This window comes from Primulina huaijiensis, chromosome 10, assembly GCF_012295235.1.
Source record: "Primulina huaijiensis isolate GDHJ02 chromosome 10, ASM1229523v2, whole genome shotgun sequence".
NCBI classification, from domain to species: Eukaryota; Viridiplantae; Streptophyta; class Magnoliopsida; order Lamiales; family Gesneriaceae; genus Primulina; species Primulina huaijiensis.
In genome coordinates this window covers 2699164-2711789 of record NC_133315.1, presented here as the reverse complement: position 1 = coordinate 2711789, position 12626 = coordinate 2699164, and the positions used below count along the sequence as shown (strand labels likewise).

Here is a 12626-nt window from a genome sequence, read left to right as displayed (position 1 = left end):
CCATTTTGGTTGAGTTGGCTTGCTGGTTGAGGTATTTTTTTTTTACAAAAATATATATATTTTTTAAGTGAAAGTTTAGTGAATTATTTTAAATGTGAGAAATCGGAGATTTTTCTATAAATCATTAAATAATAAAATTTAATTAGTTAAACGTATATAATATAGATAAAATCTTTAAAAAATTTGAAAATTAATCAAAGAAAACCTAGGGTTGGTTCGGTACGGTATACCGGTTTTTTCAAAGGAAATCGTATACCGTGTCGAAAATTTTAGTACCGAGAAAACAGATATTGATATCATATCAAAATTTCGGTATGGTATATATTTCATACCGTTCTTACCAACACATCTGGAATACCATTTTTTGGTATGGTATCAATAAATATCGTTTATACCGATTTTTTGGTTCCATTCGGGCTAGTGATGAGTTATTTAACTACTTTACTATTGGTTTTAGCTCACTATCAAATTTAAAAACAAGCCAAATACATAATAACAAAACAAGTAAAAGTTTTGCCCAAATAATTTTATTACAAGAATTTGTTCACCAAAATACTGAATTTTTAAAAAATTTATACCGATACCGATACCAAAACTTTCGGTACGATATACCCGTTATTATCGGTATATGCAGTATATTTCGACATGGTAAATACGGTATACCGAAATTTCGGTATTTTTTTCTCAGCCCTAAGAAAACCCTTATGTTCTTATTCTTCAAGTTCAATATTACCTCATGGATCATTAGATAGGAACCAAAGATAAAAGAGAGAAACAAAAAATATCACTACGGTATACCTATCAGATGGTTGGTTTTGGCAAGTCCGTTTGATGTTTCAAATACTATTTTAGAAATTATTGTAATTGGTTTTAGAGAGGATCTTAAATTAATCTTCTGATATCGATCTCAAATAAAATTAATTTATCATTTCAATCTTAGAATAATTATGGTAAAATGTTCAATAATTGTTTTTGTTAGTACATATTATTGCTAGCAAAGTGATAAACACGGGTGTACAGTTTAAATAATTATAATTAATTAAAACAATAATCATTCGATTAAACAAACGGCAAACACTTCTAAAGCCGTGGGGAAAAAAAGGGCAAACGCTTGACCTCACTACATGCGAACGCACTTTTAAATAGTTGATCTATCATTCTAAAAACAATAGTTTTACATAAATTTTAATTAATAAAAATGTATATTAATAATCTGTGAAGATTAAAAAGTAAAAAACATTTAAAGGTATAAAAAAATTTAATTGAGAAAGATGTTACATAGAAGTTACATTCGTGATATCCTAATCATTGAATTAAGATAAATAATAATGATATTTAGTTAGTATTTATAAGAGTATCGAATCATAATTTATTTGCATCTATCGAGTGGTAAGTTTTTGTACTTTATTTATTTATTATAAGTATAGGAAATAAATTTAGCAGATGGTTAATAAATTTAAATCAACAAATATTTTTGGTTGAGCTAGCAACACTGAAATTTTATTTTGTTCGGTTGAGTTATCAGTAAGTCAATCAGTATGAACTGTGCGGAAGTGGACTGACTTGGAGTGTTCGAAAAAATGATTTATTAAGAAAATCAGTTGTGATTTATTGAATATTATTTAAGATAGGTAAACTAAGAACTAAATAGGTACAAAGTTGTTTCTGGATATTCGGAGACTCCAATACTACTATGTCACTCTTTCTCCCTCACGGAATGATTGCACTAAAAGACTTTGGTAATTACAAGCAATTTAACATTACCCACTTCAATTGAATTTAACAATGGGTAAATGAAACTCTTAGTAAACTTCAATATAAAACAATTTAAGTAGTGAGATTTCTTACTCTCGATTACACTGATTTCACAAGAAAATTCTAAGCACAAATTTGATCCTCGAAATGATAAGATAATAATTTATCCACGTGTGTTGGCTTTTCAGTCTGGTTCGCATAAAGCTTTTTCAAAGAAGTTCAGTAGGTTTTAAAAGTTCAGAGATATTTTCACCTTCCAAGCTTGTTCAACTGATCTATTTATAGATTGATATGCAATGAATATCTTTTTATAATAATATATCTATTTCCAGATACAGATATTTTTGTCACATCATCGTCCTTTCTGACATGTCATGATAGTGCGCAAGAACCCGACATTCTGTTAAGATTCAGTGACGGTTGGTATGGAAAACTTTATCCGCTATTTCAGCTGGTCTCTGATCCTTTATCACTGATTATACTGATTCTTCAAAAAATGTTTGGATTTCGGGTGACTAATCTACTTAGATAGACTGTCATTTCGGTTTCATCAGTTAACCTTGAATCGTTTGCCTATCAGTATCCTTCTTATGCTTTATCATTCTAGCTTTGTAGTCAGTTAGATTCCTTAGAAAGCTTCTTCTTATGAATATTCAGTTTTCCTTCTAGAATTCAATTAGGTTATGCTCTGTAATTATCTACTGGATCAACGGTCTTATTAAATCACCAAAACTCAAATGTTTCCACAATTTTCCCCTTTTTTTTTTGGTTTTTGACTAAATTATGCCAATAAAAATACTGAATTCATGATTTTCAACAGTATATAAAACTGACTTATATGTTCTTCATGAACTATCTATTAAACTGATTGGAGTAGTTGTCAGTAGGTTTCTTCTGCGCATCATTAGATTTAGGGTGACAGGAGCCAGTTGACTATCTTCTAAACATACTGGAGTGCTAGTCAGTAGAATTATTCTATGCATCAGTAGATCTAGGCTTACTGGAGCCAACTGATTTCTTATCTTCCCCATTTTTGTCAACACCGGAAGATGGCTTGAGGTAGGCAAGAACCTAAGCTAACTGAGAATTGACGCCATCAATTTTTTCATTAAAATTTTATTGAACTTCTTCTATCTTGGTGCATATTGAAAGTTGTTTACTTGAATTTGCTCCCCAAGATGAGTAGCAGTAGCTGCAAGAGCCTTTTTTATATGCTCCAATCGATTGAATATGTCGATCATGCCCCTAGATAGATCCGAAACTTCTTTGAGCATTCTTTCTTTAAATGATTCCAAAGATTCTTCGGTATTCAGGTTTATCCTTTTAAGCACTTTTATAGAGGAAAGATGAGAGTGAGACTTGACATAATTTGATCTAGAGTTGTTTCATTAGTTATGTCCAAATCAGGAGAGAATGACTCTATTCTTGGACGTACTTTGGATGCAACAATTGTTAGTCAGAGAGCCTGACTGTTGGAAGGTCCTGTTTGTTCAAACATTAGGATTCCTGATTTAGTTTCACTTATAGTTACCTCAGTCTTCCTTTACAGTTTGACTGATTTGTTCTTCAGTTTCTGAGCCATCTTGCTCATTCAAAGCTATTTCGACTACTTAATGTATGATTCCTCTAACATATGCAGCTTCCTCATATTCAATATAAGTACATCATCGGATAGGATTACTTCTGCATTAGAGACTACTGTATCAGTCTTCTTAGGCAAAGAAGATGAAGAAATTAATTTGATCAATAGGATGTCATCTTCATCATCAGCTTCTTGTTGTAGTGCAATGAATTACACAACTTCTTCAACATTTGCAACAGTGATCTACCACAGAGGAGGACAAGTGACAAGATCTAGCTGAATAGGCAGTTTGGCTTCCTTGGAGTCAGATTAAGTCAGCTGCTCAGAGACAGACTGAGATGAAGATCCGGCTACTTTTTGTTCCTTGGAATCTACTGACTCAAATAGATTGTGATCATTTTCCTATAATTTGACCTTTATCTGCAAGGAGACCAGGGCCATATCCAGTTGATTTATCATTTCTATGTCATCAAATGCGGTTGGGCATATAGGATCATAATTTGATCCCAGTTCAACAAAAAATGTTTAACACAATATGTTGTCAGCTTTTGAATCTTTTGAAGATCCAGAATATAAGCTCGACTGAAGAGTTTCAGTTATAACCATAGTTTTGATTTGTTGAAGCACAAACTTCTCCAGTTCTACGTATATGTTCAGTACATCCTTCTTCTTCAACTTTTCAGCAAAGATGATTGTTCTGAATTCCACCTATCCACAAAAAAAAATGATATTTTCTTCAGTGAATTCATTAACCTCGTCCATCAGCATGCTATTTGAGTTTGTGCTGCTGTATTGCTTTCTTGACTTGAACTCCAGTCACTTCTCTTTTCTTTTTCCTGAGACTGAGGAGAAGGTAGAGACCAGTCCTGATCTGGTGGATTGGATGGGGTCTCTAATAATCACTCCTTCTATTGATCTCAGAGGAGGGAGATCTATTGCCATACTGATTTTTTTTGGGTGGAGCTGCCACCGCTATCAGTTTCAGTTTTTCTGCTGGCTCTTCAGTATCCTTTTCTTTATTAACCTTGACCGCTTGCACCTGAGAGATAGGTACTACCTTTTGGTTTAGGAACAGGTCTGGATTTTTTTGTTCTGGGCTTTTTCGGATGAGGAGAATGAGTTGTCACCTCGAAGTCACTGGATTGTAGAATCAGTTTCCTCTTGGGCTTGGATCGAGTTTCCTTGCTTTCCTTCTTTTTAATTGGTTTTTTTACACTCTCCAATTTCCTTCTTGAATGCCATCATCCCAGTAGTAGAGATACTAGAAACGTTTCTGTAGTGTAGGAATCAAATGAGCCTGTCTTTGCCAGAATTGGCTTGGCCACCACATCAGCCAGAAGTTGATACTCCAACTTCATCTATTTCTTCTTTACAGACGTCATGATAGGATCACTGGATGCAGAGAACTTGAGTTTTATGTCCTCAACTACTTGTTGAGGCACTTCAGAGAAGCTAGTTAGCCCTTCTGTGGGAAACTGAAACAGAGTAGACAAGTGATGTTGCTCGATCCACAAACTATAATCTCCTAAAGGTATCAGTATCTTTCCGTCTTCAGTGAGTATCCCTCTTGCATAGAAAATTTGCAGTTCATCCACATAGATGTCCAAAAATGAGAGAAATGTCTCGAGTCCAGATGACTCAACAACCTTGAAGACTTGTGTTATAGCAACATCTTCCATGGAATAAATTGATTCAAAATCGATGCTAGTTAATCCATGATGTAGGAAGGAGTTGCTGGAGAGGTCATTTCTGAAATTAGACAATTTTTGAAGTAAAAGAGAGCAAAAGTTTAAGATCATATATGCTTTGAGTAATAAGATGCAGAAGTAAAATGAAAAATTTATGGATTTCATGTATTTAACAGATGCGATTTTTTACCTTGTAACAGACGGGACATGTGTCACTCTGTCGTTTGAGATTTTCGAAAATAAAAAAAATGCGGTAAGTACAGTGAAAGAATTTTAATAGCAAAAAAATTAATTGAATAATTAGATCGCCCTTAATGGTTAATAAAAATAATTTAAATAAATCATTAAAGTCACAACTAAATGATAAGATGAGTCAGACTTAGAGTATTTTATATCATTTTATATCAGTTAGGTCATGAGGCTAACTGTTAGTTTAATCCATAGTTATTCCAGTTAGGTCATAGTTTAATCCATAACTGATAAAGCTTTAGATTTAGCATATAGGTGTGGTGAATTAAGTCAAGTGTTCTGTATTTCTAAATTCTCAGGTGAACTCGCTTCTCGGGAAAGCTTACGCAGATTGGGGTCACATCAGTGATGTGGTATGTGTTTATGATCAACTCATTGCTAACCACCCTGATGATTTCAGGGGTTACTTAGCCAAGGTTGATTTGAGCAACAAAATAAAGTTATTTTTAAAGCAACAGGCTTGCATGACTTTTGAATCTTGATTTCTGTAGGGAATAATGTTAAAACAGAAAGGGAACACAGGTGATGCAGAAAGGATGTTCATATAGGTGACCACAAAAAATGTCCCATTTCACAAACTAATTCTTCAGTCGACTCTTTCATTATAAATCGAATGTATGTGCAGGCACGATTCCTCGCACCAGATGAAGCAAAGGTGCTGGTAGACAAAAATGCACGAAGATGACCAGCCATTTGCTATGAGGTATGAAATATAAAAAACACTTCGAATAGAAAATTGACAATCAGTGGCAGCAATCGATACACTCTAGAAGTCGTGCTTGTTTGGCTATCATCAGTTTGACTATTATTAGTAGTTTGAAAAAGTAGAATTTGGGGAACCACTTGTTTTCCACCTTCAATTAGCATACACACACATTTTTAAAGCATTGACCAAACAAAAGGAAGGCTGCCAATGTAATTCGCAGGAAGAGAGACTCTTTTTCCTGCTACATGAATTGGTGTACAAAAACTTCGGGTTCTTTTTCTTTTTTGGATATACAAATCTATGTAATTCTTATACGTGCTATATGAGATAGATAGGTGTAAATGTATTTTATTACCCTTCAGGATTCTTTAGTTGTTTCATGATGAGGAACAAATTGACGGGTTTGGATCAATCTCTCTCTGGTTTTGTCATGAATTCCAGGATAATAAAGAACTTGGTGTGCCATCTGATTGAAAATGGGCCCAAGCGCGACAAAACTATAACTTCTTTGATGCAGCACCAGGAGAAGCACTCCTTAATTGGTGATGATCAACTACTCTCGAACGATGGCAGAGGTGGAAAGCACAAAAATAAGATTCCTAAAGGATTGGTGTCGGTATACGTGGGCTCAGAGCAACGCAGATTCCTTGTCCCTATGAGATTACTGTCTGTGCCCGATTTCAGGATTTTGATGGAAATGTCAGCCGAAGAATTTGGATACGAGCAGGAAGGGGGATTAAGGATTCCTTGTGATGAACACGATTTTGAGCAATTGCTAGAGAAGTGTCATGTAGCCTGTAAAATCTACTCCAAATCTAGCTAATTAGCTAGGTATACGTACTTGTATACATGTATATTAGCATCTGTGTGCATGTGTTGTGTGTTTTCACAGTTTTTTGTTTGTGCGTGTACAGTTCTTTGTTTTTCAAATTTTTCTATTGCGAAGAGTAAATTGATAGTATCTATCGAGTAAGAATTTTACTTCGTGAAGAGTAGAATTCTAAATTTTGCATTGCTCAGGGGTAAAATAGTCGTTTGACACGGTGGGACACAATTGAAATTGATTTTCAGGCATTTCAATATGACGCTGGCTTATATAATTGATAGATAGATGTAAGTTTTCTCGTACTGTGCTCCTTTTTTATATGCATCCGTTCACATACTCATTAGATAAAATTGGTCGTATTTTGGAACGAGTTATATTAAAAGCAATCCAAGAACCAAACATGCACATAAACACCATAATAGAAATGCAATAATCTAAATTAGGCTGTGTTAGAGTATGAGAAATAAAAGTTCAAATTTGTTGATGGGCCGAGCCAGTGTACTCAAGCATGCAGACAAGTTTTTACAGAACTGGCCGGTCTTTATATCATCAGTTGTTATCCTGCAAAGAATTTCTGACATCTCTTCTCCCAGAAAATATGGGCAGACCTATGTTGCTGGTTTGTGAATTCTCCACAACCTTGTACAGACAAAATAAGCACAATCCTGCACGACAGAAAATTTTAAAGTATACCAGGGATTACAGCTAAAATCTGCCAAGATTTTCTTTGGGGGTTTTTTTTTTTTTGGAGGCAAAAGAAACAAGAGGCGTCAAGAATTTTGTATGAAGCAAGAAGATGTAACAAGATGCTTACCTATATATGCAACCGTGACACCTGAGACAGCTCGGCCGATCACTGATAGCACATACAAACAGCATACCACCTGTGGCCAAAATAAACGTCAGATTCTCCAAACCACCACTCAATTATTTAATAATCGATACCTCATTCATAGAAACTTTTAACTCTCGATCAGAAAACAAGCAGTATCTAAGTTTCAAGTGGTTGATGTTGAAAATGAAGAAGAAGAAGAATGACAGCACACCGTGGAAGTTAACAGTGAAAAATCAGCTCAAAGATTAATTTGTCCGATGTATTTTTAACAGACAACTACCCTATTTATATACAAAGAAAAGTGTTTTGTCAAAGTGCACTTTTATAATTTAAAACACAACTTTAACACTCCCCTCAAGCTTGGAACAAGTCCAACATTCCAAGCTTGAACAAAAGATTTTGATGTGAGTTTTGCTCAAAGCCTTGGTGAATAAATTTGTTAGTTGCTCTCCAGTTTTGATGTGCGATGTCTTGATTAACCCGTCACGTATTTTCTCTCGTACTAGATGACAATCGATCTCTATATGTTTCGTTCTTTCGTGATACATTGGATTTGCTGCAATGTGTAGAGCAGCAGTACTGTCACAACACATCATCACCGGAAGTGTTAACTCCACTCCCATGTCTTTCAAAATACCAACCAACCAAACTACTTCACACATCGTGTTAGCCATCGCCCTATATTCCCCCACAGCTGAAGATCTTGAGACAGTAGCTTGTTTCTTAGTTTTCCACGAAATCAAAGATCCTCCCAGCTTAATGCAATAACCAGTCATGGATCTTCTAGTCATGGGACAAGTTCCCCAATCAGAATCACAATAGGCTGTCAAAAACAATGAGCAATGTGCTGAGAGCAAGATTCCCTTGCCAGGTGCAGATTTTAGATATCTAAATACTCTTAATGCTGCCTCCAAATGTGATGCCTTAGGATTGTTCATGAATTGACTTAGCGTCTGCACTGCAAAAAAAATATCAGGCCTCGTCACCCTAAGGTATATGAGTTAACCAACACTAGCATCTTATAACAGAGGGTCTACACCAGTATAATGCTCTGCACTATCATCAAAGTCTTTTGCTGTAAGTTTACCATTTTGTTCCATAGGAGTATTACAAACCTTTGCACCAAATAAGCCTGCATCCGATATGAGTTCAACAACATATTTTCTCTGATTCAAACATATCCCTTCCTTTGATCTAGCAACTTCTACGCCAAGGAAATATCTCACTGTTCCCAAATCTTTAACTTCGATATGCAAGTTTAGATGCTTCTTTAATGTTTGGATTTATTCCTCATGGTTACCCGTGATTACTATATCATCAACATACACTAGTGTAGAGCAGCAGTACTGTCACAAATCTTTAACTTCGATCTCTATATGTTTCATTCTTTCGTGATACATTGAGTGATCATGCTTCGATTGACAGAAACCAGCTCCTTTCGTGATTGATGTGAACTTAGTATTCCATTGTCTCGAAGCTTATTTGAGACCATATAGGGATTTCATCAACTCACACACCTTATTGCTTCTTATCTCCTTGTTTCGAAGTCCCTCGTGAAACTCCCCCTGACTTCGAAATCCTTGAGGTAATACCATGTAAATTTCTTCATCGAGATCACCCTGAAGGAACGCATTTGTGACGTCCATCAGGCATAAAGGCCAGCCAGACATAGTAGTAACACTTAGAAAGCATCAAAAAGTGGTGATCTTAGCCACTGGAGAAAAGGGTCATGAAGCTGTAACCTTTAGCAACAAGACGTGCTTTGAACCTATCCACACTGCCATCCGGATTGTATTTTATCTTATAAACCCATTTATTGCCGATAGGAATTTTTCTTTGAGGTAGATCAACAATCTCCCATGTGTGATTTTTCCAAAGCTTGTAACTCTAGGTCCATAACAGACTGCCAACGAGAATCAAGGATTGCCTCATGGTAGGTGGATGGTTCTTCGATGACAGAAAAGGAAGAAAGGAAAACATTATATGCAGGGGACAGACCATCATACTGAATATAGTTGGAGATATAATGGATATGAGATGAAAATGACTATGATTGAGAACGAATGTAATCATGAGACCAAATTGGTGATCTGGAAATGCGAGTAGAATGTCTAATAGGGCATGTGGCAGGAGCAGGAATAGGAGTAGGAGCTTGTGGTTGGGAAGACTTTGGTAAGGGGTCAGGAATAGAAATGGACACATCCAGGTTAGAGAATACAGGCTCAGTAGCTGGAGCATGTGAGAAAAGAAATATGGTTTCATGAAATAGGATGTCTCGAGAAACAAAAATCCTTTTGGTGTTGAGATCTTGGACTTTGCATCCTTTTTGGGTACTGGAATATCCAAGGAAGACACATGCACTTGCTTGAGGGGCAAATTATCTCTCTTAGGCAGTGTTGAAACATAACAAAGGCAGCCCAATACCTGTAAATGGAAATAAGAAGGCGAAGACCCAAACAAACCTCAAATGGTGTCTTATTTGATAAAAGAGGTGTTGGTGTTCGATTGATTAAGTAAACAGATGTGAGCACACTATCTCCTCAATATTTATTTGGAAGAGAGGCTTGAAACATCAATGGACGAGCAACATTGAGAATATGCCGGTGTTTCCGTTCCACTAGGCCATTCTGTTAAGGAGTATAAGGACATGAGCTTTGTTGGAGGATACCCAAGTTATGGAAAAGGGCAGTACACTTCTGCTGGAAAAACTCCATACCATTATCAGTCCTAACGGTCTTGACAGTAGCAGAAAACTGCGTCTTAGTGAAATTCAAGAATCTCTTGACCAAAGGAAGGACATCTAATTTGGAATGCATAAGTTAAACCCAAGTTGCACGTGCGAAATCATTTATAATAGCGAGAAAAAAACGCTCCTCATGATACGTAGGTGTATTGAAGGGCCCCCATACATCCATATCAACTGAAAGGCCTTAGAGGAATAATGGCCTTCTCTGTGGAGAACTCATTCGTGTTTGCTTGGATAAAGGACAAATAGAGCAGTGGGATAATTCAAAATTAACAGGCAAAAACGATAATATTTTCATTCGAGATAAAGAAATATGTCCAAGTCTAGCTTTGCCCATTCACAAGGACTCGATTCTATGTCCAAACATCACATGCCAGCTGATGTGGTGATGCCATTGAGTTTCTTGTGACAGAATTACATTGTGTGTTTTTTACAACAGAAAGTGACGACTAATACAGATGAAATTTAGAGGCTGAGGATGTAAAATTGGTTGGAACACAACTGGATTGCAAACTTGAACTGTCTAGGTAGTATAGTCCATGTTTTTCTTTACCAATCCCCGTCATCTTCCCACTTGAGAATCCTGAAACACACAAAACCATGGGAAGAAAATGAAGAAACAGTGATGATCCTTAGTGAATTTAGAAATGGAAGGGAGATTGTGACGAAAATCTGGAACAAAGAGAACATCGGAAAGAGTGATGGCTTTGTCAATACACATGGTGCCTAAGCTACTAATCTTGGTGGTACGACCATTTGGCAACTGGATTGAGCCCGTGGCATCTGCATAAGACTTAAAATTACAAACTAATCCATTATGTCCAACCATGTGATCATTTGCACCAGTATCAATCATCCACTCGGTGTCAATATTAGAACATGATTTATCAATACTTGCCATGTTTGCACAGGGAGCGAAGAGGTGTTTGTCTCAATGTCTGGTTGTTCCTTCGCAAGGAGCTTTAAAATAGTTGCATACTATTCATGAGTGAAGAAGGAACTGAAGGAGCATATGCTGCTGATCAAATTCAACATATTTCCTCGAAGATTCACATGAACACATAGGTAACGTCACAAGAAATCCGTATTCTTCCACAGTTGTCTAAGTTTTGAATAGTATACTGAGATCGAGTTGTTACCTTGAACATGGCAACATATCTCTCGATGAAGTGCAAAAATCCTTGAGCCATTTACTTTGTTGAATCGTTCACGAAAATCACTCCGGACCACATCTGTGTCAGTTGAATACACAATTCCAATAAATATCTCTTCGACACGGCATTCATGATCCATGATAAAACAACTGTATTACATCTCTCCCACTGCAATATCTTATCCGATTCATAATTTGGCCTTTTACAGCTTCCATCTATGAATGCGAGCTTATCCTTAGCTCGTAGTGCAATTAACATTGTGTGACTCCAGATCCCATAGTTCTCAGTACCAATCAGTTGCTCATTTATCAGATTGAGCCCTGGTGTGTCCGATGGATTAACATAAAGTGGATCCAGAACATCGGTCACAGCAGAAGCCATCTCAATCGAAGCAAACTTTCAACAATACGAAGTAACGATTCAAATGAAGATTCAGATCCTCCAATCAACTATGATCAAGTAATTAGAAATCAAATCCAAAGGAGGAATAACCTAGTTCTGATACCATGTTGAAAATGAAGAAGAAGAAATGAGAGCACACCGTGGAATTTAGCAGTGAAAAATCAGCTCAAATATTAATTAATCCCAATGTATTTTAAACAGACAACTACCCTATTTATATACAAAGAAAAGTCACTTTTATAATTTAAAACACAACTTTAACAGTTGAGGTGAAAATGAAACTGCAACGCCAAAAATAGGGGACACCTTGAAAAAGAAGCGCTTGTCGTGGCCGGTGGCGGCTACACGGAGTACGGACTCGGCTGCGCCAAGTGTGTTGGCGAGACAGGCGAAGAAGGAGGTGGCCGAGTCCTGCGAGATCTGCCAGTGGAGTGGATCCACCGGAACGGCAACGTTCATATGGCGAAAAAGGAGGCCGAGGATGGCCAGAGAACAGAGGAGTACGATGAAGACATCTGCAAATAGGGAGACGATGCTGGAATTCCGGTAAGCGCAGTGGTAGTAAACCAACGTCCCACTCAGCACCGCCCCAACTACCACCATCGTCTCACCGTGGATTTGATCGAATTTACGGGATATAACACGACTTCTTGTTTGGAGGAAAAATAATTTGTACAACTATT

At 36.6% G+C, this 12626-nt stretch overlaps 1 protein-coding gene and 1 long non-coding RNA gene across 2 annotated transcripts; one reads left to right on the top strand and one right to left on the bottom strand.

Moving 5' to 3' along the window:
• The first annotated feature begins 5550 nt into the window (after nt 1–5550).
• LOC140986822 (uncharacterized) lies at nt 5551–6828 on the top strand. Its single transcript, XR_012176982.1, has 4 exons — nt 5551–5690; nt 5766–5822; nt 5900–5977; nt 6343–6828. It is a non-coding gene; the product is annotated as an uncharacterized lncRNA (long non-coding RNA).
• Nucleotides 6829–7255: 427 nt separating this feature from the next.
• LOC140986820 (reticulon-like protein B22) lies at nt 7256–12626 on the bottom strand. Its single transcript, XM_073455186.1, has 3 exons — nt 12250–12626; nt 7621–7690; nt 7256–7471 (listed from the first exon to the last, which is right to left on the bottom strand). Exons 1-3 carry the CDS (start codon nt 12544–12546, stop codon nt 7356–7358), a joined length of 483 nt encoding a protein of 160 aa, XP_073311287.1. The 5' UTR covers nt 12547–12626; the 3' UTR covers nt 7256–7355.

Coding starts and splice junctions, on each gene's coding strand:
- LOC140986820 (XM_073455186.1), bottom strand. CDS start 12,546: ATGGTGGTAGTTGGGGCGGTGCTGAGTGGGACGTTGGTTTACTACCAC. Junction 7,691..12,249: donor ACAAGCGCTTCTTTTTCAAG/GTGTCCCCTATT, acceptor TTTTGGCCACAG/GTGGTATGCTGTTTGTATGT. Junction 7,472..7,620: donor TGTCACGGTTGCATATATAG/GTAAGCATCTTG, acceptor TCTGTCGTGCAG/GATTGTGCTTATTTTGTCTG.